At 47.0% G+C, this 24,453-nt stretch overlaps 1 protein-coding gene across 2 annotated transcripts in view; it reads right to left on the bottom strand.

The window, feature by feature from the left end:
* LOC147099837 (aminopeptidase Ey-like) overlaps window positions 1-24,453 on the bottom strand; it is a 108,906-nt gene that overhangs the window by 65,352 nt on the left and 19,101 nt on the right. For both annotated transcript variants that reach the window (XM_085968269.1, XM_085968268.1), the window contains exons 5-13: window positions 23,817-23,971; window positions 21,333-21,446; window positions 15,995-16,138; window positions 15,348-15,413; window positions 15,179-15,244; window positions 12,976-13,151; window positions 11,910-11,986; window positions 8,030-8,163; window positions 2,579-2,634 (exon numbers count right to left, since the gene is read on the bottom strand). In XM_085968269.1, the coding sequence (XP_085824395.1) occupies window positions 2,579-2,634; window positions 8,030-8,163; window positions 11,910-11,986; window positions 12,976-13,151; window positions 15,179-15,244; window positions 15,348-15,413; window positions 15,995-16,138; window positions 21,333-21,446; window positions 23,817-23,971 (988 nt within the window). The remainder of the gene's footprint in view (window positions 1-2,578; window positions 2,635-8,029; window positions 8,164-11,909; window positions 11,987-12,975; window positions 13,152-15,178; window positions 15,245-15,347; window positions 15,414-15,994; window positions 16,139-21,332; window positions 21,447-23,816; window positions 23,972-24,453) is intronic.

A 24,453-nucleotide genomic window follows, 5' to 3' on the forward strand; every position in this document is an offset into this window, starting at 1 on the left:
AGGTGGGTCGCAAGGTTTAGGGATTTTGGGAGAGAATTCCAGAGTGGGCTCTAGGTGGATTAAGGCACGGTCATCAATGGTGGGGCAAAGGGAAATGTGGATGTACGGGAAGCTAGAGTATGAGGAATGGAGAGTTTGTGAAGAGAGGTTGTGGGGCTAGAGAAGGATACAAAAATCAAGAGAAGAAGGGCAAGGTGGGTTTAAAAAAGACAAGAATGTTAAATTTGTGCTGTTGGAGCACTAGGTCAGTAAAAATGGGGGTAACTGTGAGCAGGACTTAGTGCGGGATCAGACTCAAGCAGCAAAGTGTTGAATAAGATGGAAGGTGGAGGATGGAAGGCGGGAATGTAGAGCATTGGATTGGCAGAGTGGAGTCTGGAGATCATGAACCATGTAGGAAGCTTCAGCAGCAGATGGGCTGTGGTGTCGGCGGCAAATGTTATGGAGAGCTTCTCTCGTTTTGTGCTCATGCTGATTTTTTCACTAAAATGATTACCAGGAGATGATGATTAGCCTTAAAGTTTCCTGTGGAAGCTGCATTCGCCAGGGAGCCTCAAACCTTTCAGGACTCACCCAAAGACTTTTACTTCCCCTCGTGTCTCACTAACCATGGATATGGACATTATATCATTTTCACTTTAAATAAAGGCTGCACATTATCTCGGTATGAAGAGTGAATTCTTCTACCAACAGATTGCAGTTTTAACATTTATCAGTATTTCAAATAGTTACGACTGTATTTTTAGGGCCATTTAGAATGAACGTCATTTTACAAAAAGATTGATTTACGTACAGAGTTTGTACAAAATGTTAAACCTGTCACTGAATTACTCCTTGCAGTAAACACATACGGTCAGTTTATTCTTCATTCTAAGAGTAGCTTGTTCAAGGGCTGTCAATGGTAAAAGATTTAATTGCCATTGTCAAAGATGATGCTCCAATAACAATGACAAACAAAGTTATTCAGCACCATTACACTGAAATACCCTCTGGGCATTGAGCAACTTGGGAAAGTCTTCTATTGTTGGCTAAAGCCAAATACCTGTTATTGAATTACCCATTCCGCAGTGAGTGAGTGAGTGAGGGACTCGCAGTGAGTGAGGAATGGATGTGCAGTGAGGGTGGGACTTGCAGTGAGTGACATTCGCTCCATGTTCACAGTCTCTCCCCACTCTGTGTCAACATTGCCGGAGCCCAACTTGACAATGCAATGAAGCTCTATTCAAAGCCACAAGTGTTCCCTTTCTTATTTTTGATTGTTCCCTTTTTCTTTAATTTATTTTCTCTTTCCCATCCTCACTGCATTCCATTACTGATACATGTTCCACAGTTTGGAAACCACCACATTAATTTATTAACTTATTCTTAGCTTCTAAGTATAAACTGGATGATATTGACTTTATGATTAATACATATGGCTTATTGATGGATAATTAAATGCCATTTACAAGTCTAGTCTGTGCAACCTGTCCTCATAATTAAACCCTTTTAACTACCGGTATCATTCAGGTAAATCTGCGCTGCACTCCCTCCAAAACCAATATATGTCTGAGCTCCACTCATTCAATGAGCGCCTCCCCCTCATTCCGAAGTAACGTTTACTACAAAAATAACCTGTGTGTGTGAGTTTTTAAATTAATTCAGTCCCAGGATATGGGCGTCCTTTGGCAAGGACGACATTTATTGCCCACCCCTAGTTGCCCGGAGAAGGTGGTGGTGAGCCACCTTCTTGAACTGCTGCAGTCCGTGTGGTGAAGGTACTCCCACAGTGCTGTTAAGTCGGGAGTTCCAGGATTTTGATCCAGCAACGATGAAGGAGTGGTGAAATATGTCTAAGTTAAGATGGTGTGTGACTTGGAGAGGAACTTGGAGGTGCACCGCCTGCCCTTGTCCTTCTAAGTGGTGGAGCTCGCGGGTTTGGGAGGTGCTGCCGAAGAAGCCTTACTGAGTTGCTGTAGTGCATCCTGTAGATGGTACACACTGCAGCTGCGGTGGAGACAGTGGATGTTTAACCTGGTGGATAAAGTGCCAATCAAGCGGGCTGCTTTGTCCTGGATGGTGTCGAGCGTCTTGTGTGTTTCTAGAGCTGTACCCATCCAGAGAAGTGGAGAGTATTCCATCACGCTCCTGACTTGTGCCTTGTACATGGTGGAAAGGCTTTGGAGAGTCAAGAGGTGAGACACTCGCCGCAGAATACCCAACCTCTGACCTGCTCTAGTAGCCACAGTATTTATGTGGCTGGTCCAGTTAAGTTTCTGGTCAATGGTGACCCCAGGACATTGATGGTGGGGTGATTCGGCCATGGTAATGCCATTGAATGTCAAGAGGAGGTGGTTAGACTTGTCATTGCCTGGCACTTGTGTGGCACGAATGTTACTTGCCACTTATCAGCCCAAGCCTGAATCTTGTCCAGGTTTTTCTGCGTGCGGGCATGGATTGCTTTCTAATAGAAAACACTTTGAATGTTTACAAAAGCACCAATATTGTTTACTGGTTTCACGTTATTTAATGTTATCTTTCACTGTATGATCACATTTGTTGTTTTTAGATGCCACATAAGAAGTTTTAAGCAACTTACCGTGCGAGATTGAAGGAGTCAGCAATTATCTGGGCTCGGTTTATGACTGGAAAAACCTATAAAAGATAGATTTCAAGCATGGTTCACACAATTACACTTTAAAAGCTGAACTGAATCTCTAGAGCAGGTACTCTGTGTTAGATTACAATCTCAGTCGTTCTATTCTTCAGTGGGATTTAACAGAAGCAAATAGCAGCGATCACAATAGTGTCTGAGTCCTTGCTCAGGGCTGGCATGTATTGTGGGTGTAAGGTGGCGATGGGAGATGAGGACTTGGAAAATCTGCTCTTCCACTTTGCCTCTATCAGATCTGAAAATGCACTGCGATAAAAGTTGAGAAATGCTGTGTTTTCAGAATGATAATTCAGCAGCTGGAGTTTTAAGAATGAAGATGCCCTCTTTCAGTTTTGACCTTGTAAATTTAATATTTAAAATCTTACAACTGAACGCATTTCCAGTAAATTTTGCGATTGTAAATTCCTATCTTTATATTATAACAGAAACTTGTCACACTGGAATTCCACCTCCGACAAATGGAGGAGCTGCAGCCATTGGTTCAGTCGATGATAATACCTATTGGTCCCTTAAAAACAAAAGAAATAGACTCAGGAGTCGACCATTTGGCCCCTCAAGCCTGCTCCGCCATTCAATAAGATCATGGTTGATCTTTGACCTCAACTCCATTTTCTTGCCTGATTCCCATAACCCTCGATTTCCTTAGAGTCCAAAAATCTATTGATCTCTGCCTTGAATGTATTCAATGACTGAGCCTCCACAGCCCTCTGGGGCAGAGAATTCCAAAGATTCACCGCCCTCTGAGTGAAGAAGTTTCTCCTCATCTCAGTCTTAAAAGGCTGACCCCTTATCCTGAGACTGTGCCCCCTGGTTCTAAACTCTCCAGTCAGGGGAAACAACCTCTCAGCATCTACCCTCTCAATCTCCCTCAGAATCTTATATGTTTCAATGAGATCATCTCTCATTCTTCTAAACTCCACAGTGTATAAGCCCAATCTACTCAATCTCTCCTCATAGGACAACCCTCTTATCTCCGGGATTAATCTAGTGAATCTCCGTTGCACCAGCTCTAAGACAAGTGTGTCCTTTCTCAGCTAAGGAGACCAAAACTGTGCGCCGTACACCAGGTGTGGTCTCACCAAAGCCCTGTGCAATTGTAGTAAAACTTCCTTACTTTTGTACTCCAACCCCCTTGCAGTAAAGGCTAACATGCCATTTCCCTTCCTTGCTGTACCTGCACGCTAACTCTCTGTGTTTCCTGTGCGAGGACACCTAAATCTCTCTGAACACCAACATTTCATAGTTTCTCACCATTTAAAGAATATTCTGTTTTTCTATTCTTCCTATCAAAGTGAATAACTTCCCCTTTATCTACCCCGCTAGTTACATCTTCAAAAAACGAATACATTTGTTAAACACGATTTCCCTTTCATAAAACTATGTCGACTCTGCCTAATCATGTTATGATTTTCTAAGTGACTTGATACCATTTCTTTAACAATGGATTCCAGCATTTTCCCAACGACTGATGTCAGGCTAACTGGCCTGTAGTTCCATGTTTTCTCTCTCCCTCTTCCTGAATAGCGGGGTTACATTTGCTACCTTCCAATCCGCTAAGACCAATTTTGGAAGATCAAAACCAATCTCTGCAGCCACCTCCTTTAGAATCCTAGGATGTAGGCCGTCAGGACCAGGGGATTTGTTGGCTTTTAGTCCCACACTCTTATTAGCTGCTTGGTTCCCCAGTATTTTTGGTATGCTTTTTGTGTCTTCTACTGTGAAGACAGATACAAAATATTTGTTTATAGTCTCTGCCATTTCCTTATTCTCCATTATAATTTCTCCTGTCTCAGCCTCTAAGGGACCAACGCTTACTTTTGCTACTCTTCCTTTTTACATACTTGTAGAAGCTCTTACAATCTGTTTTTATATTTCTTGAATGCTTATCCAGAATCCTCTCCCTGTCAATTTCAGAATTTCTGACTATATCACCACAGAAGGATTTTGGTTTAATCTGAAATAAAACGGTGTTAATTTCACTCATAAGGGATTAAACCACAGACCAGGCAGGTCCAGGGGAGAAGGATTAGATCTTCATCAACCAGGGACTTCCATATTCCACTTCAGTTTGAGACAATGGAAGTTCCCTGTGAAGATTCACACAAGGTGTCGAATTTCCGATTTATTTGAGGCCAGCAGGAGTTAGTTTCTGGCAGTCCTCAAAACAGGGTGGTCACCATAGTAACTGCAAGCTCGGCTGGTGAGTCTCGACATTGAGTTGGGAGGGGGTCAGATGTTAACCCTTTGGCTTCCTGTCCATCTGGGAAATAGGAAGGGGGAAAAGGATATAATGGTCTTTGGAGATCATCGGATGGAAGAATTGGTAAGGAAGTTGGACAAAGGGAGGGAGCGTCCTCCTAGGTTATAGCAGCCAGGTTCCTAGCCCACCAACATGGGCAGTGTTGCGTATTTTGTTATTTTCTATGTTATAAGGAACGCTACAAAATAAACCGTATTTCATTGCAATTGTTACTCTGTTCATAAACTATGGTTTGGCAAATAAATATTGAGTCAATAGTGAGGTAATCCTGCTGCTTTATAAATCATTGGTGTGGCTGCGCTTCGAATCCTGTGTACAGTACAGAAAGGACATTGCAGCTATTGAGAGGATACGGAGGAGAGCAACCAGACTGATTGAGGGAATGGAGTGGTTGGATTATCAGGAGCAATTATGTTCAAAACTATTCTGCGGAAATAATGGCCCAGATATTGATGAGGTGGGTTTTCTGAGCGGGCAGTGGAGATTTGGTCGGGAAACCCGGAAGCACTCTGGAGCAGGCTGCAGGAGCAGGTACGGAGCCTGCAACTTCTAGTGGGAGCTTGGTGGGGGTGGAGGGGGGGGGGAGCGGGGAGGTTCCGATCCCAGGGAAGCAGGTAAACTTGGGAGGGGGTGGGGGAAGCACTCCTGCTCCTCCTGGCCCATAAGCAGTGCTGTAAAAGCACTTATCTTCTCCCCAAAGCTGTCCCCACCTCACTTCAGCTGCCTGGTTTCCTGAGGCCTGGGAAACTCGTCCGGCCAGGGTTAAACCTCTAAGGGAAGTTAAATGTGAGGCTCCCAGCCTCATTATAATACTTAAATGGAACCCGCCTCCTGAGAGCGGGTTGGCTGCCTTCCCCTTGTCATGCCTCCGTTAAACCCGCATGTGGGTGGGTTAGAGGCAATGTTCCCCATCATTTTGTTTGGCCCATTCACAGGTTCGCCCGTGAACTTCAACATAGGGAAAGCCAGTCCCGGGCTGCACAGGACCGCCAGACAGCTGTGCAGCCGCGCAGCTTAAAGGAAACATTGGTTAGGGGGGGGGTTAGGGTCGGGATTGAGATTTAAAACATTTTTACATCTCACCTGACCCAACACACCCATTTCTGGGGGTTAAAAGTCATCCCTTTCAGTGAGCGAGTGGTCAACTAGGAACAGGCTCCCTAGGGAGACGGTGGAACAATTAGTGTTGATTCATTCAAATGCAAATTAGGTAGATCTCTTTCAGAATATAATATTTTGGGATCCAGTATCTGAGTAATTTGAGCTGTGATGTGTGGTGAGTGCAGCGTGCTCGGGAGGAACAGGTAACTTTGGACCTCTGGTTCGCAAAGCTCTCCACCACTGGGGGTCTTCCTCACCTCATGTCTGGGTCTGTTGTAGACTCATTGATAGAGATTGATCGCTGTGATTGGTCAACAACCCCATTATCGTCGGATCATGCAACTCCCAGGAGGGGAGAAGGTGAACGAGAGGGACCGCGGTCTTTGTTCGTCCAGCGATTCCTAAACCAGCTCATTGATTTAAACTAAACTGTTAATCGATGTGCTTTTTGGAAGATTAGAGATTACAGTAGCAAATTGTTTAATTGTTATAGCCGCCAGGTCACAATATCAACGATCTTGGGCAATAAAGCTAAATTTCTGATCAGAAAGGATGTGGGTCGATTTAGGGGAGAGACAGGTGATGGTGTTAAAATATTTTAAACTGGTTTAAACAGTCACGGTATCCCAGCATGTGGAGGAAAGGGGGAATGTATAAACCAAGACAGAGAATGAGAAACACCCAGGTCAAGAGACAGCCCATATCGCGATAAGGGACCGTTGCTAAGACACCACATACCACAGTAAGAGATAGAACAAGGCAGTCAGAATAATGCAAGGTCACATGGCTTTTGCATTAAACAAAGCTTGTAGAACAGAGATGAAGGCCGCAAGATTAGAAGTGGGGAAAACACCTCAATACGTGGCCTCAGCCAATGTGCACCAACACATACTGTTGTGCGTAGGTGCAGCCCAAGGTAGCCGAATAGTATAAGGATGGGACTTTTTTCCTCTTGTTCAGAGCGCTCTTGGGATAGTTGGAAGTCCATCCACAAAAGATTACAAATCTGATCAATTGAACGAGACTTCGTGAAGACAAACAGGTTGTATTAATGGCTGGTCATTTAATATAATACTGTAGGACAGTTATATAAAAACTAGTACTGTTAATAGTCAATGTATATGCAAGACCAGTTCTGACGAAGTGTCATCGACCTAAAACATTAACGCTGTTCCTCTCTCCACAGATACTGCCTGACCTGCTGAGTATTTCCAGCATTTTCTGTTTTTATTTCAGATTTCCAGCATCCGCAGTATTTTGCTTTTGTATATTAAAGCTTGTTGTTGAAAACCACTCGGGCCTGAATCACGTGGAGGTTATTGTTACTGGACTAACAACCCTTTGTTGCAACCACAACCACGGGAAATCCGCTAACAGACGGTATATAGTGAAGGCTCAACATTTATCATATTCTACTCTGTTGACCATGGCATTAACCCAGGTACAGTAATGGAGCTGAACTTAAACTACCCAACCAGAAGAAATCGGACAGGTGAGCAGTTAAAAATGAGCGGCTTCCTTTCCCGCTTGTAACCTGACCCTTTCCTGATGTTGCTGATTTTAACTGGAAAGTTTTGCAGGCGGATGAGGTCCTCCCCCCCAACTACCCCCCACCCAGTCCACCTGCCTGCACCCCCACCCCCGCTGCATGGACCCTGCCCCCCACCTCCAACCCACCCACCCATCCCATGCCACCCCTGTCCTCCCGCCTGCAATGGTCTCCGGCTGCCCCGGACAGGCGGGAACTAACTTACTGGAGCAGGTTCATAGCGGAAAGTCTCTCCCAGTTAAAATCCCTCATTGATGTCTCAGATAAAGCAATGGAGAGGAATTCGGTACATGCTGGTTAAACATTCCTTCAGTAACGTCATCAGCAGTAGCTTCTACTCTTATAGCTTCATAACCAAGGGAGTTACTTGTTTCTCCCATTTGAAGTTTGGTTTTGAAGGCATCGACTGTTCTGTCAGCTCTTTAACAACAAGCACAGCGAAGCAAAGGATAAAGATTGTACTCACTGTGTGATTTCTTTTCAATTGCTCGACGAGATTGTTCCAGTTCCTCTCATCGTAATTCACTCTGTAATATCCCATAACATTAATGTTGGCCAAGAACCAGTCATCGCCGCTGTATTTCATTTCACTGAAAGTTTCTATAGTGGGATTTAAAACAAAGCCATTATGACAAGAACTGAATGCGTCATGGGGCAATCTGATTGTAGCTGTTCTAAATCTTTTACTTATTTGTTTGACCAAATGTCATCACGGTGGAGAATGTCACTTTCTGTGGAACTGTGGATGATAGCAGATGTCGAGTAAAGCTTCCTCAACACCCACCAACTAACCTTAGAACATCCTTCTCAAACTTAACTTCCCAACAGCCAAGAACTAGAGTGAGTGTTGCGAAGCTATCTGACCTCAGAAACATCACAGGTAAACACACCATGTCCTCATCCCTCACTCCATCTCGCTCCATCAGTTAGGAGTTGGAATTCAAAGCTGCCTTTTTGGACTAACTGGATGTGGGAAAGACTTTGCACTTCAAACATACCCTGGACCATTCCCGTCTCCTTTAAACTATTTCCTTTTTTGACATTTTTCTTGACAGTTGCTGCTTTGCTCATTCTAGATTTTTCTACCCAAAAGCTTGGTAAGTATATAAATTCAAATACTATAGACGAAGAAGTTTTATAAATATCAAAACAGAAACAAATTGTAGATGCTGGCAAAATAATTATTCCACTTGAGAAAACTACATTTTCAAAACTTTCAAAACCTAACTTTCAGAGAAGGTGCGACACATTTTTACAGGTCTGAGGATCTGTGGAAAAGAGAAAGTCATGCAACTCAATCTTTAACTAATGTACCTCCGATTGTGAAGACTATGTTTGCGGAATTGGTTAGTTTACTGTCCTTTCACCTCAAATTCCACCCAACATAAAAGTCTCTCACTCTCCCCCTAATGATGTAATATGAAGATAAGCAGCGGGAAAATTCCAGACTCAGTCTGTTCGGATCTAGCGATTGCGCTGGGATTGGTCTCCGTACCCTCGACTATTAGCGATTCCCACCTCGATTACTATCCACTGGCTACAGCTGGAATGTGCAAAAACAAGGACTTTACACAAGGAGGTGAGCAGGCTCAGCGACAGCACTCTCACAAGGTCGTGGGTTCAAGTCCCCCTCCAGAGACTTGAGCAGAAAATCTCGGCAGGCACCTCAGTGCAGTACTGAGTGAGTGCAGCACTGTCAGAGGGGCAATACTGAGGGAGTCCTGTACTGTGGGTGTCCAGTACTGTCGGAGGGGCAGTACTGAGGGAGCGCTGCACTGTCAGAGGGGCAGTACTGAAGGAGTCTTGTACTGTCAGAGGGGCAGTACTGAGGGAGTGCCGCACTGTTGGAGGGGCAGTACTGAGGGAGTCTTGTACTGTCGGAGGGGCAGTACTGAGGGAGCCTTGTACTGTCAGAGGGGCAGTACTGAGGGAGTGCCGCACTGTTGGAGGGGCAGTACTGAGGGAGTCTTGTACTGTCAGAGGGGTAGTACTGAGGGAGCACTGCATTGTCAGAGGGGCAGTACTGAGGGAGTCTTGTACTGTGGGTGTCCAGTACTGTCGGAGGGGCAGTACTGAGGGAGCCTTGTACTGTCAGAGGGGCAGTACTGAGGGAGTGCCGCACTGTTGGAGGGGCAGTACTGAGGGAGTCTTGTACTGTCAGAGGGGTAGTACTGAGGGAGCACTGCACTGTCAGAGGGGCAGTACTGAGGGAGTCTTGTACTGTCAGAGGGGTAGTACTGAGGGAGCGCTGCACTGTCAGAGGGGCAGTACTGAGGGAGTCCTGTACTGTGGGTGTCCAGTACTGTCGGAGGGGCAGTACTGAGGGAGTGCCGCACTGTCAGAGGGGCAGTGCTGAGGGAGTCTTGTACTGTCGGAGGGTCAGTACTGAGGGAGCGCTGCACTGTCAGAGGGGTAGTACTGAGGGAGTCCTGTAATGTCGGAGGGTCAGTACTGAGGGAGTGCAGTACTGTCAGAGGGGCAGTACTAAGGGAGTCCTGCACTGTCAGAGGGGCAGTACTGAGGGAGTCTTGTACTGTCAGAGGGGCAGTACTGAGGGAGTCCTGTACTGTCGGAGGGTCAGTACTGAGGGAGTCCTGTACTGTGGGTGTCCAGTACTGTCGGAGGGGCAGTACTGAGGGAGCGCTGCACTGTCAGAGGGGCAATACTGAGGGAGTCCTGTACTGTCGGAGGGGCAGTACTGAGTGAGTGCCGCACTGTCAGGGGGGCAATACTGAGGGAGTCCTGTACTGTGGGTGTCCAGTACTGTCGGAGGGGCAGTACTGAGGGAGCGCTGCACTGTCAGAGGGGCAGTACTGAGGGAGTCTTGTACTGTCAGAGGGGCAGTACTGAGGGAGTCTTGTACTGTCAGAGGGGCAGTGCTGAGGGAGTGCCGCACTGTTGGAGGGTCAGTATTGAGGGAGTGCCGCACTTTAAGCGGGCAGTACTGAGGGAGCACTGAACTGTCAGGGGGTCAGTACTGAGGTAGTCTTGTACTATCAGAGGGGCAGTACTGAGGGAGTGCCGCACTGTTGGAGGGGCAGTACTGAGGGAGTCTTGTACTGTCAAAGGGGTAGTACTGAGGGAGCGCCAGACTTTCAGTGGGGTACTATTGAGGGAGTGCCGCACTGTCAAAGGGGCAGTACTGAGGGAGCGCTGCACTGTCAGAGGGGCAGTACTGAGGGAGCGCTGCACTGTCAGAGGGGCAGTACTGAGAGAGCGCTGCACTGTCAGAGGGGCAGTACTGAGGGAGTCTTCTACTGTCGGAGGGTCAGTACTGAGGGAGTGCCGCACTTTCAGAGGGGCAGTACGGAGGGAGTCTTGTACTATCGGAGGGGCAGTACTGAGGGAGTCTTGTACTGTCAGAGGGGCAGTACTGAGGGAGTGCTGCACTGTCGGGGGGGTCAGTACTGAGGGAGTGCCACACTTTCAGAGGGGCAGTACAGAGGGAGTCTTGTACTGTCAGAGGGCCAGTACTGAGGGAGTCTTGTACTGTCAGAGAGGCAGTACTGAGGGAGTCCTGTACTGTCGGAGGGCCGTACTGAGGGAGTGCCGCACTGTTGGAGGGGCAGTACTGAGGGAATCCTGTACTGTTGGAGGGGCAGTACTGAGGGAGTGCCGTACTGTCAGAGGGGCAGTACTGAGGGAGAGCTGCACTGTCAGAGGGGCAATACTGAGGGAGAGCTGCACTGTCAGAGGGGCAGTACTGAGGGAGAGCTGCACTGTCAGAGGGGCAGTACTGAGGGAGCGCTGCACTGTCAGAGGGTCAGTACTGAGGGAGAGCTGCTCTGTCGGAGGGGCAGTACTGAGGGAATCCTGTACTGTTGGAGGGGCAGTACTGAGGGAGCGCTGCACTGTCAGAGGGTCAGTACTGAGGGAGAGCTACACTGTCAGAGGGGCAGTACTGAGGGAGAGCTACACTGTCAGAGGGGCAGTACTGAGGGAGCGCTGCACTGTCAGAGGGTCAGTACTGAGGGAGAGCTACACTGTCAGAGGGGCAGTACTGAGGGAGAGCTACACTGTCAGAGGGGCAGTACTGAGGGAGAGCTACACTGTCAGAGGGGCAGTACTGAGGGAGAGCTACACTGTCAGAGGGTCAGTGCTGAGGGAGCGCTGCACTGTGGCAGGTATCTGCACTAAAATGGTGACCGTCACACAACTCAGATTTACACATTAAAGGGTCCTGACTCGGGCGGGGGTCCAGTAGCCCAGGGGTGTGAGGAAGGGGTGAGTTTGCGGGACAGGTTGTTAGTCATTTTCCACCAACGCCCAGTTTCCATCAGGTGAGAGGCCTCAAAATCTCCGCCTCTTTTATCTCTCTGTAATGTGTCGAAGTCAAGAATTCCTACCTTCGGGTGTCAATAACCAAGTTAGATTCTCTGCTGTATTTCGTTTCCTCCATGTAATTGGCACATACCAAGTATAACTGAAACACAAAGAACAATATTTGGTCAGACACACCTGTCACCGGGCAGGACAGCTTGTTGTTCTTAGCACAACATTTACTTAAGGAGATTGTACCTCTGATTGTGAAAGTTGGGGTGCAAGCCCCACTCCAGGGGGTGTCCGTCTGACCAACTGTGCCAGCAATAAGCCCGGTCAATCTGGGGACTAGGCCCCAGGAACATACACACAGCGAGCTCCAATATCAACGTCCTGCAGCCCGGCCCAGCCAGGGAATATCGGGGGTGGGGATCCCACACTATTCTGCTGGAGCCAGGGCAGACACTTACGCCAACATAAATTGAAACTTACATTTTCAGGCCTCTTCTGTTCCGCCACGTTTCACTGAGGGAACATCCACAGGCAACACTCCACCCAGTCAGCATTTAAAATGGCATCAGGGACGCACGTATATTATACGAATTGTTATACCAATTATCCGAATTGCATAGATTAATGAGGAGGTGCACGAGGGGTGCAACACTGCCATCCACTTCCTTCAGATGAGATGTTAACCTGACCCCTTGTCTGGTGATGCTAACTATCCTTTGGCTTTATTTCAATAAGAACTGGAATCACCAATGGATGAGGGGCTCGTTCATTTCATTGCTCCATTTGAGACCTGACTGTGTGCGAATGACTGCCGCATTTGCTAAAATAACAACAGTCAAAGTTCACATACCTCAAAGTAATTCATTGGATTTAAAGAGTTTGAAGGTGGGTCAGTGCAAGATTCTTTTATTACTCCTTAAATATAAAAACCTCATAATTTTTAACTCCATTTGTACAAAGTGAATTTTTACATCAGGAATTGTGTACAAATTGTTTACTGGAAAATCACAAATTTTTGTTATTTTATCATTTATAAGCTTCATATAAAAAGAATTTAACAATGTCACGTTAAATTATTATATAGTATCAAAATATTAAAATATGGCCCTAACTGACCATCAATTTACTGAACAGACTCACTTAAACTCTGAAGGACGCGTCACAGTTGAATTTGGATCAAGAAGAAAGTGTTTCTGTTTAACAAGTCCAATTTCCGTATTTACAGTAACGACTGGGAAACCCATCTGTAGCGTCCATCGATTCATAATGATGTTAACGGAATGCGGTAACGTGATAGAGCCAGAGGTAACGACAGCCTGAGAGAGAAAGTCGGTGCTCAGTTACAAGACCCAGAATAAACGGCCCGATATTTACGGGGCCGCGTGTTCGGAGCGGGGTGAGTTATGGGCAGGTTTCCCCAAATTCCTGCAGCTTTCAACGGCATCACATCTTCTCAATTTTTTCTCCAGGCTTCCCACCCGACGGGCAGATTGACGGGTGGACTCCCTGTCGGGCGGGAAAGCCTGTGGCAAAAGGGCGCGTCAGAGGAACAGGGGGAGAGTGGGGGGCGGAGAGTGGGGGGGGGGAGAGTGGGGGGGAGAGTGAGTGGGAGAGTGAGTGGGGGGGGGAGAGTGAGTGGGGGGGGAGAGTGAGTGGGGGGGGAGAGTGGGGGGGGAGAGTGGGGGGGAGAGTGGGGGGGGAGAGAGAGAGGGGGAATGGTGTTTGGGGGGAGATGGTGTTTGGGGGGAGATGGTGTTTGGGGGGAGATGGTGTTTGGGGGGAGATGGTGTTTGGGGGGGGAGATGGCGTGTTTGGGGGGGAGATGGCGTTTTTTGTGGGGGGAGATGGCGTTTTTGGGGGGGGAGATGGTGTTTGGGGGGGAGATGGTGTTTGGGGGGGGAGATGGTGTTTGGGGGGGAGATGGTGTTTGGGGGGGAGATGGTGTTTGGGGGGGAGATGGTGTTTGGGGGGGGAGATGGTGTTTGGGGGGGGAGATGGTGTTTGGGGGGGGAGATGGTGTTTGGGGGGGGAGATGGTGTTTGGGGGGGGAGATGGTGTTTGGGGGGGAGATGGTGTTTGGGGGGAGATGGTGTTTGGTGGGGAGATGGTGTTTGGGGGGGGAGATGGTGTTTGGGGGGGGAGATGGTGTTTGGGGGGGGAGATGGTGTTTGGGGGGGGAGATGGTGTTTGGGGGGGGAGATGGCGTGTTTGGGGGGGGAGATGGTGTTTGGGGGGGAGATGGTGTTTGGGGGGGGAGATGGTGTTTGGGGGGGAGATGGTGTTTGGGGGGGAGATGGTGTTTGTGTAGGGGGGGGGGGGGGGGAGAGTGTTGCCCGGAGATCGGTGGGGTGGGGGGTCAGACAGATCGTGGTGGGTGGGGAACGCGGTGTTTACAAGTTAGCTTGTTGGGCTGCAAAGGCACTTACCTCATGGATTCAGCTCTTCTCGCCTCCTTTTACCTGCTGGGTTTGCCAATGGCCGGGAAACCCAGCCAACATCAGTTAACAATAAATGTTAAAATGGAGGCACGCAACCTCCTTAGAAGATTTTACTGACTGACAGATTGGTCACTCTCCCCCCAACCCCATCTCATCTCCTGGGAGCGGATTGGTCATACCCACCCCTCCCCCCCGCCCCCCCGGTCACACCTCCGTCAAAACCGAAAGTGGGCTGGTTCAAGACGGATTCGGAATTTTTAACATTTTAACTTTTTACTTGACCCAAACCCTCCCATTTTTGTGGGTTAAAATTACCTCCAATGTGTCCATCCGTGTTCATTATCATATAACTGATCACAATCTATCCTGGATTTATAGCTTAGAATTAACAGTTAACATAACAAATTGGAGATCCACAAAGATCCATCACCTTTAGATGGAGATCTGTCGAGATCTGGTTGCATTTAGATGCTGGGAAGTGAGTAAACAATAAAAGGAGGCAATAGTTGGATAATGATATCGCTGCACTGCCACCGTCAGAAGCCGAGAACCAGAATTCAATTATGTTCTGTGTTTGACATTAAAGGAATTGGCGTGCTTTGTTCAAAAGACTTCCTGAGAACAGCTTAGTGAACTAAGTAAGCAAGAGAATGAAAGTTTATCACACCTGATCTGAAATTGCCAATTTTGGCCAACTTGTTTGAAGAGAATTGCTGAAGACTGAAAAAGCAGATTCTGAATTTACCCGCAGTTGATCCTGGCACCCCCAGGTCTGTCACTAGCCACTATTCCAAGCAGTTTTGTGCTTTTTTTTTAAATGGAAGTTTACAGCATCTGTATTTTCAGTCATAAATATTATTATTAAATCCCTTCTTGTTTTTAATTATTTGTTTTAAGATACATACCGTCTCCAGATGATCAAAGAGATCAGAATACACTGTGTTGCCATAAGAAAATTGTCGGAGATAGGTCTATAAGGCAAGAAAAAGTAGTCAAGAAATTCAGGAAATTTCAGCAACTGAAATATTTCAAATTAATTGACACCATCAAATAAAATGCAACATTCAGACTTACATTGAGCCCTTTCACAAATACTTGCTCCGTGAGAAAGTTAGAAAGCATTCGAAGAACAGATGCTCCCTGCAAGGAAACCAAAGAGAAGTTTGTTAGAATGACAATGATCCAGTTACACAATGCAGTGGGGAAAGAGTTAAAATGACATCGCTGGCAGTTTCACTGAATAGTATAAAAAGACAGGGGCTAACATGAAAGGCCACATCCATACGGACCTTTGAAGACTAAAAGGCAGTTTAATGGAGTATCTCTGGAGTTTCAACTGCCCGTCAGAACTTTGTTGCCTAGGTTGCATCCCAAGGTATCTTTTAATCAGCAGTTTGAGTGATTGATTGAGGAGGCAGCTTATATATGTTTATATTAAGATTCGTAACCAATCCGTGTGGGTGCATGTGGGCCAGGATCCAATCAGGTGGCCGGAATGAATTGTGCATGAGATGGCCATGTGTGTTGTAATATATAAAAATGTAGTGTTTGCTGCACCAATTTGGAAAAAGTCTGGCTAAGACAGAGCAGACTGTCTCCCCACCGGTGCAATAAAGACAACTTGACTATCGATCTAAAACCTCGTGTCGAGTGCTGGTTTAAAATACTCCACAACACACAGCGTACAACATGCTGCAAGAAAGATTAAACTGAGCACTTGCCTTACTGTACGAAATAGCATCAAAAAGCTCATTGATTTCCGCAGGTGTGTTAATCTCATTTTCTTTGGAGGAGAGAGGATGAGATGAGGCTAAAGCATCGACAGCAAACACTCTGTAAACATCGTCTAGGACAATTAGATCTTTCTGTAAAAAGGGACAATGATTGTATACGAATTAATGAGCAAGTAGACTTGTCTCTCATCTTGGTACAGTGTGAAGAGGATTCCTGTGATGGAAGCAATTTAGAGGAACTTAAATAATTATTTATCAAACAAACTTGTATCAGATGGTAAATTTAAATGATTAGTAAATTGTACTCGACTCAGGATATTTGAAGTGAGAAAAATATAAAGGATCTCTTCCTTTAAAATATTTCACAAAAATTGTCTATGTGGTTGATAGTGAGGAAGAAAGCTGTAGACTGCAGGAAGATATCAACAAACTGGTCAGGTGGGCAGCAAAGTGGCAAATGGAATTCAATCCGGAGAAGTGTGAGGTAATGCATTTGAGGAGGGCTATCAAGGCAAGGGAATACGCAGTAAATGGTAGGACAGAAGTGTAGAGGAACAGATGGACCTTGGACTGCATGTCCACAGATCCCTGAAGGTAACAGGACAGGTAGATAAGGTGGTTAAGAAGGCATACAGGATACTTTATTTTATTAGCTGAGGCATAGAATATAAGAGCAGGGAAGTTATGCTTTAACACCAGTTAGGCCACAGCTAGAGTACTGTGTACAGTTCTGGTCCCCACATTACAGGAAAGATGTGATTGCACTAGAGAGGGTACAGAGGAGATTTCCAAGGGTGTTGTTAGGACTGGAGAATTTTAGCTATGAGGAAAGATTGGAGAGGCTGGAGTTGTTTTCTTTGGAACAAGGAGGCTGAGGGGAAGTTTGATTGAGGTGTATAAAATTATGAGGGGCTTAGATAGAGTGGATAGGAACGAGCTGTTTCGCCAAGCAGAGAAGTCAACAACCAAGGGGCAGAGATTTAAAGTAATCGGTAGAAGGATTAGAGGGGAGTTGAGGAGAACTTATTTCACCCAGAGGGTGGTGGGGGTCTGGAACTCACTGCCTGAAAGGGTGGTAGAGGCAGAAACCCTCATCGCATTTAAAAAGTACTTGGATATGCACTTGAAGTGCCGTAACCTACAGGGCTACGGACCAAGAACTGGAAAGTGGGGTTAGGCTGGATAGCTCTTTGTCGGCCGGCACAGACACGATGGATCGAATGGTCTCCTTCTGTACCATAAATTTCTATGATTCACATTTTGAATGCGTATTCATGCTGATGATGGTGACAGAGGTCAGTGTTGGGACATGGCGTGTCCTCCATATAAATGGCCACAACAAGCACTCCTGGTTCCAATATTGCAAGGGATAGTCCCGGAACAAAACTTGCTCAGTACTACAGGCTGGAGATCACTGTGAACAATGATATTGTGAGGTCGCACCTTGTTAGTATTAAGTCCCTCTCTGGTGTTATTTTATTTTAAATAGTTAATTTCACCTTTAAAATAAGACAAGGAAGAATTTGATACAACTATATGAAACATTTGGACAACTCAGTCACTTCCAACCTTGCCCCATGACTCCAGCTTCAGAACTGCAGCACGGAGAATATTGGATTTTGGTTTCTCAGAACCACATTGATAAAACAGGAGCTGCCTTAAGCCACAGATTCACACTCACTGAGAACTCAATTGAGTCTTCTCAAACTCAGGGCCCAGAAACCATGGGCTAGATTTTGCAGTGAGCTGCGAAGGAACGGAGCCTGCCATTCATTACACTTGCTCTTGCTCATAGATTTTCTGTGGGGTTTTGCACAGCAAGTTGCTGTCAGCAGGACAGCCAAACAGTGCAGCACCCTCTACAGGGCATCTGGGACCTGTGCAAACAGAGCAAGCAACTGTGTATCTCTCTAACCAATCAGTTTGAAGAATCGTTAATGTGGTGCACAGAGTCTGAACCAGGATGCATCAGTTAGAATATTTTATTCAATGTCAAATCAGGTTCAGAAAGCGAAATAAAATGAGGGAAAGAAAGACAAGATTAACAGAGAGAGAAGAAAAAGGGACAGAAATAAAAAGTTAAAAAAAATTATTTTAATTTGTTTCTCTAAATCTTCAACAGTAATTAAAAGCATGAGACGCCACACTTGTAAAAGTTAATTTTCAGGGCCAGAGAGGTTGTTTGGCAGTAATTAAGACTTACCACATCGTTAAATGGGTGCTTGGGCCTCAGCTATTTACAATTTATATTAATGACTTAGATGAAGGGACTGAGTTCAATGTATCCAAGTTTGCTGAAGATACAAAGCTAGGTGGGAATGTAAGCTGTGAGGAAGACAAAAAGAGCCTGCAAAGGGATATAGGTAGGTTAAGTGAATGGGCAATAAGGTGACAGATGGAGTGTAATGTGGAGAAATGTGAGATTATTTTCTTCAGTAGGAAGAATAGAAATTCAGCACATTTTTTAAATGGTGAGAAAGTATTAAATGTTGATTTAGGTCCTCGTACAGGAAACACAGAAAGTTAGCGTGCAGGTACAGCAAGTAATTAGGAAGGCAAGTGGCTGTTGGTGTTTATTGCAAGGGGGTTGGAGTATAAGAGTAAGGAAGTCTTGCTCCAATTATACAGGGCCTTGGTGAGACCACACCTGGAGCACTGGGCACTGTTTTGGTCTCCTTATCTGAGAAAGGATGTACTTGCCTTAGAGGCGGTGCAGCAAAGGTTCACTATACTGATCCCTGGGATGAGAGGGTTGTCTTATGAGGAGAGATCGAGTAGATTGGGCCTATACTCTCTGGAGTTTAGACGAATGAGAGGTGATTTCATTGAAACTTGCAAGGGTAGATGCTGGGAGGTTGTTTCCCCTGACTGGGGGCATAGTCTCAGAATAAGGCGTCGGCCATTTAAGGCGGAGATGTGGAGGAATTTCTTCAGAGGGTTGTGAATCTTTGGAATTCTCTACCAAAATGGGCTGTGGATGCTGAGTCTTTGAGTATATTCAAGGCTGAGATAGACAGATTTTTGGATTCTAGGGGAATCAAGGGATATGGAGATCGGGTGGGAAAGTGGAGTTGAGGTCGATGATCAGCCATGATCTTATTGAATGGCGGAGCAGGCTCGAGAGGCCATATGGCCTACTCCTGCTCCTAATTCTTAAGTTCTTCTGTCTAGACAGACTAGCTGCAGGAAGGATGTTCCCGATGGCGGGGGAGTCCAGAACCAGGGGTCATAGTCTGAGGATAAGGGGTAAGCCATTTAGGACTGAGATGAGGGGGAATTTCTTCACCCAGAGAGTGGGGAACCTGTGGAATTCTCTACCACAGAAGGCAGTTGAGGCCAATTCATTAAATATATTCAAGAAGGAGTTAGATATATTTCTTAAGGCTAAAGGGATCAAGGGATATGGGGAGAAAGCAGGGACAGGGTACTGAATTTGGATGATCAGCCATGATCTCATTAAATGGCGGAGTAGGCTCGAGGGGCCGAATGGCCTACTCCTGCTCCTATCATCTATGTTTCTATTAGATTGGAAAGGACAAGCTCTAACTTCCTGTGGCGAGTTTAGTCCGTATCTACAACGCCAGTACAGGAACTTCACACTGTTCAATTTATTTCAACAGGGTGCTAGACAGTGAGATCCCGTTTCTGCACGGTTTACGGCGGAGCGCTGCATCTCGGACAGCAATGTCCGGATTTTCACATTTATCAACACATCTGTTCGCCGAAGTTTCTGTCCAATTTGTGCATAAACAACGATGAGCACTGTTAGACTCACAGCAAAATCTGGGCCAGTCACCTCATCAGCGCAGCTAGATCCAAGGCCATATTCCAGCACTGAAGGCAGACTATAAGCCGCATAATCACACAGTTCCCCCTCAAACTAATTCAGTCCTTCTTAAAATATGTAATCATTGGTTTCAAGATTAAACCTAGGCCTGATCACCAACAACGATGAGTCAGCCTACAGGGAGGAGGTCCAGCATCTCATGAAGTGGTGCGCCGACAACAACCTGGCCCTTAACACCAAGAAAACAAAGGAAATAATCATGGACTTCAGGAAGTCCAAAGGCGGAAGTCACACCCCCATCCACATCAATGGGGCGGAGGTGGAAAGGGTGGCCAGCTTTAAGTTCCTCGGAGTCCACATCACGGAAGACCTCTCCTGGTCCCTCAACACCTCCTCTCTGGTGAAGAAGGCCCAGCAGCGCCTATATTTCTTGAGGAGGCTGAAGGGATGTAATCTGTCACCCCTGATCCTCTCTAACTTCTACCACTGCACTATAGAGAGCATCCTGACAAACTGTATCACAGTATGGTACGGCAGCTGTAGCTCCCATGACCGGAAAGCCCTGCAGCGGGTAGTCAAAACTGCCCAACGCATTACCGGCACCCGGCTACCGACCAGAGAACATATATATCAGAAACGCTGCCTACGGAGGGCACGGTCCATCATCAAAGACCCTACCCACCCCAGCCACAGTCTGTTCGCCCTCCTACCATCTGGGAGATGCTACAGATGCATTCGCACCCGTACGACCAGATTTAGGAACAGCTTCTTTCCCAGGGCTGTCATCCTACTGAACTCCACAAATAAACACTAAAGCCTGCACATCTGCCGATGCACTTTATTATGGTCATATTTATGCTAATATATATGTACAAATGTATGTTGAAATGTTTAAGTGTCCTAATCCAAATGTACACTCTCGGGAGCCGCACCGCAAGCCTACATTTCGTTGTACTGCACTTGTGCACTAACAATGACAATAAAAGTTGATTTGATTTGATTTGATTTAAAGGGTAGGAATTATTCTTGATACTATTATATACAAATGCTAATGCCCTTGTATTGAACAAATCTCTTCCATTTTAACAAAGACTCCGCCACTGAGAGTGAAGACAGGAATACAATACTGTATGACGGGCATTTCGGAACAGCATTAGGGATAATAATTAAAGTACAAGTTAACACCCCGATAAAGGAACAGAGAAAGGAATTTGATATGAGAGTGTAAATCATTTATAAGATAACTATATGGCAACAACTTCTACTCATCAATCTTGAACTTCAACTATTGAGCACAACATTAGCAAATAATTAGTGTTCGTCACATCGATAGTTAAATAGAAGAAGGAAATAATTTATAAGTCACCTGATTACAGGGTGTGATTTCAGAACTGTGTTTAATCAGTCTCAGGACTGCAATAAAGCAGCTCAATCAGAACAATGCTGTACCACCCTCATTAATGTTACTTTACCTTTTTACTTGTGAACAACTTATAATTTCAGGTCTTTCTTTAATAATTCTGACCCTGATCATCTTACCAGATTCCAGGTATGCTCAGCATAATCAGCACCCAGGTATTCTACATAAGAGGCAAATCCTTCATTCAGCCACAGGTCATTCCACCATCGTATTGTCACCAGGTTTCCAAACCACTGAAACACAGGAACAGTTTAACATAACAAACAATTCTCCTGTATTTCAGCTGTAAGACTTCAGCAGAGTCTCAGTCTGTACCAGAGAGTTATTTCAGGAGTGTGTGTATCAGTTTAATTTTTATGTTAAACTGGTTCCTGTGGTTTCAGTGGTTTGGAAACCTGTGACTATACGATGGGAATGACCTTTGGCTGAATGAAGGATTTGCCTCTTATGTAGAATACCTGTGCGAAGTGTATGTCTAGGCATTAGCCTTGAATCTGGTATGATGATCAGTGTACAGATTATTAAAGAAAGACCTGAGATTATAAGTTGTTCACGAAAGTAAAAAGGTAAATTGTTGTAATTCGATCGGAAACTACCTCAACACTGGTGAATCAGTGGGATTCTATTTATTCTGGTGACATTTCAAAATGACCAGATAATATTGTTCAATTTCACAGTTTGCTAAAGTGGGATTGGGAATCACGGGCCATCCTCCAATGGGTCAGCCGCCAGTTATAGGCCCGGCTGAGCTCCACCTCACTGCTCTACTGGGCCAGTTATAGGCCCGGCCGAGCTCCACCTCACTGCTCTACTGGGCCAGTTATAGGCCCGGCCGAGCTCCACCTCACTGCTTTACTGGGCCAGTTATAGGCCCGGCCGAGCTCCACCTCACTGCTCTACTGGACCAGTTATAGGCCCGGCCGAGCTCCACCTTACTGCTCTACTGGGCCAGTTATAGGCCCGGCCGAGCTCCACCTCACTGCTCTACTGGACCAGTTATAGGCCCGGCCGAGCTCCACCTTACTGCTCTACTGGGCCAGTTATAGGCCCGGCCGAGCTCCACCTCACTGCTATACTGGGCCAGTTATAGGCCCGGCCGAGCTCCACCTCACTGCTATACTGGGCCAGTTATAGGCCCGGCCGAGCTCCACCTCACTGCTCTACTGGGCCAGTTATAGGCCCGGCCGAGCTCCACCTCACTGCTCTACTGGGCCAGTTATAGGCCCGGCCGAGCTCCACCTCACTGCTCTACTGGGCCAGTTATAGGCCCGGCCGAGCTCCACCTCACTGCTCTACTGGACCAGTTATAGGCCCGGCCGAGCTCCACCTCACTGCTTTACTGGGCCAGTTATAGGCCCGGCCGAGCTCCACCTCACTGCTCTACTGGGCCAGTTATAGGCCCGGCCGAGCTCCACCTCACTGCTCTACTGGGCCAGTTATAGGCCCGGCCGAGCTCCACCTCACTGCTTTACTGGGCCAGTTATAGGCCCGGCCGAGCTCCACCTCACTGCTCTACTGGGCCAGTTATAGGCCCGGCCGAGCTCCACCTCACTGCTCTACTGGGCCAGTTATAGGCCCGGCCGAGCTCCACCTCACTGCTCTACTGGGCCAGTTATAGGCCCGGCCGAGCTCCACCTCACTGCTTTACTGGGCCAGTTATAGGCCCGGCCGAGCTCCACCTCACTGCTCTACTGGGCCAGTTATAGGCCCGGCCGAGCTCCACCTCACTGCTCTACTGGGCCAGCTTCAAAATCATCACTGTCATTATCGATCGAAGACAGACTCCCTCTCTACCTCATTAATGTATTGATCTTATCAATGACACTGGGGAGAATGCTCCTGCTCTTCTTCGAATAATGCTGTGGGATATTTTACATCCACCTGAGGGAAGACGGGGCCTTGGTTCAACTGAAATACTGCACCTCCGACAGTGCGGCGCTCTCTCAGTACTACTCCTCCGACAGTGCAGCACTCCCTCAGTACTGCTCCTCCGACAGTGCAGCACTCCCTCAGTACTGCTCCTCCGACAGTGCAGCGCTCTCTCAGTACTGCCCCTCCGACAGTGCGGCGCTTCCTCAGTACTGCCCCTCCGACAGTGCAGCGCTCTCTCAGTACTGCCCCTCGACAGTGCAGCACACTCTCAGTACTGCGCCTCGACAGTGCAGCGCTCTCTCAGTACTGCGCCGACAGTGCAGCGCTCTCTCAGTACTACCCCTCCGACAGTGCAGCGCTCTCTCAGTACTGCCCCTCGACAGTGCAGCGCTCTCTCAGTACTGCCCCTCCGACAGTGCAGCGCTCTCTCAGTACTGCCCCTCGACAGTGCAGCGCTCTCTCAGTACTGCCCCTCCGACAGTGCAGCGCTCTCTCAGTACTGCCCCTCCGACAGTGCAGCGCTCTCTCAGTACTGCCCCTCCGACAGTGCAGCGCTCTCTCGGTACTGCCCCTCCGACAGTGCAGCGCTCTCTCAGTACTGCAATGAACCGTGCTCAAGTCTGTTGTGGGGCTTGAACCCACAACCTTCTAACTCAGAGGTGAGAATTTTAAAAATGAACCAAGCTAACACTTGATTAATACACTCATGGAACAACATGCTGTATTTGTACCTGATGGGCCAGTTCATGGGCTATGACCTTTACGACTCTCTCCTTGTTTCCATTAGATGACAGTTTGGGGTCATATAGGAGTGCCGTCTCACGGTAGGTGACAAGACCCCAGTTCTCCATTGCGCCAGCATTAAAGTCGGGAAGTGCAATCTGGTCTGTTGGTATTTTGAGAAACATGAGACACTAATACCACATGAGACACACAGCCTATGTTGTGTTAATTAGTGTCCCGTTACTGACACCACATACATCAATTCTCTGATGCTCCTTAATAATTTCTCTACAGATAGCGGATTATGTACAATTATAATTTCACTACAGTCCCTTTAATCATTCTTAGGACAGGAAATTGTCATATCACAGGTGCAGCAAAAATAGAAAACAGCTGGAGACCCATAATGCCACCTTGCCCTACACGGCGATCACGGGAGTCCCCAATGAGCGGAGTAGACTCAGACCTGAGGGGGTGTTCCTGGCTTCCACCCGCACAGAGGAGAGAGGTCTGCAGAACCCTGCACAACCTCCTGGGTCAGAGGGTCTGCAGGATCTGGGGGAAAGCCTGAAGAGTATGATCAGAAACAAGGTCAATGTAAGAATTCAGTGTTTCCATCCCCGCTCTGTCTCCCGCCCCGCCCCA

The sequence above is a fragment of the Somniosus microcephalus genome, chromosome 27 (genome assembly GCF_052327205.1).
Source record: "Somniosus microcephalus isolate GS21.2 chromosome 27, FLI_Smic_1.0, whole genome shotgun sequence".
Classification (NCBI taxonomy): Eukaryota; Metazoa; Chordata; class Chondrichthyes; order Squaliformes; family Somniosidae; genus Somniosus; species Somniosus microcephalus.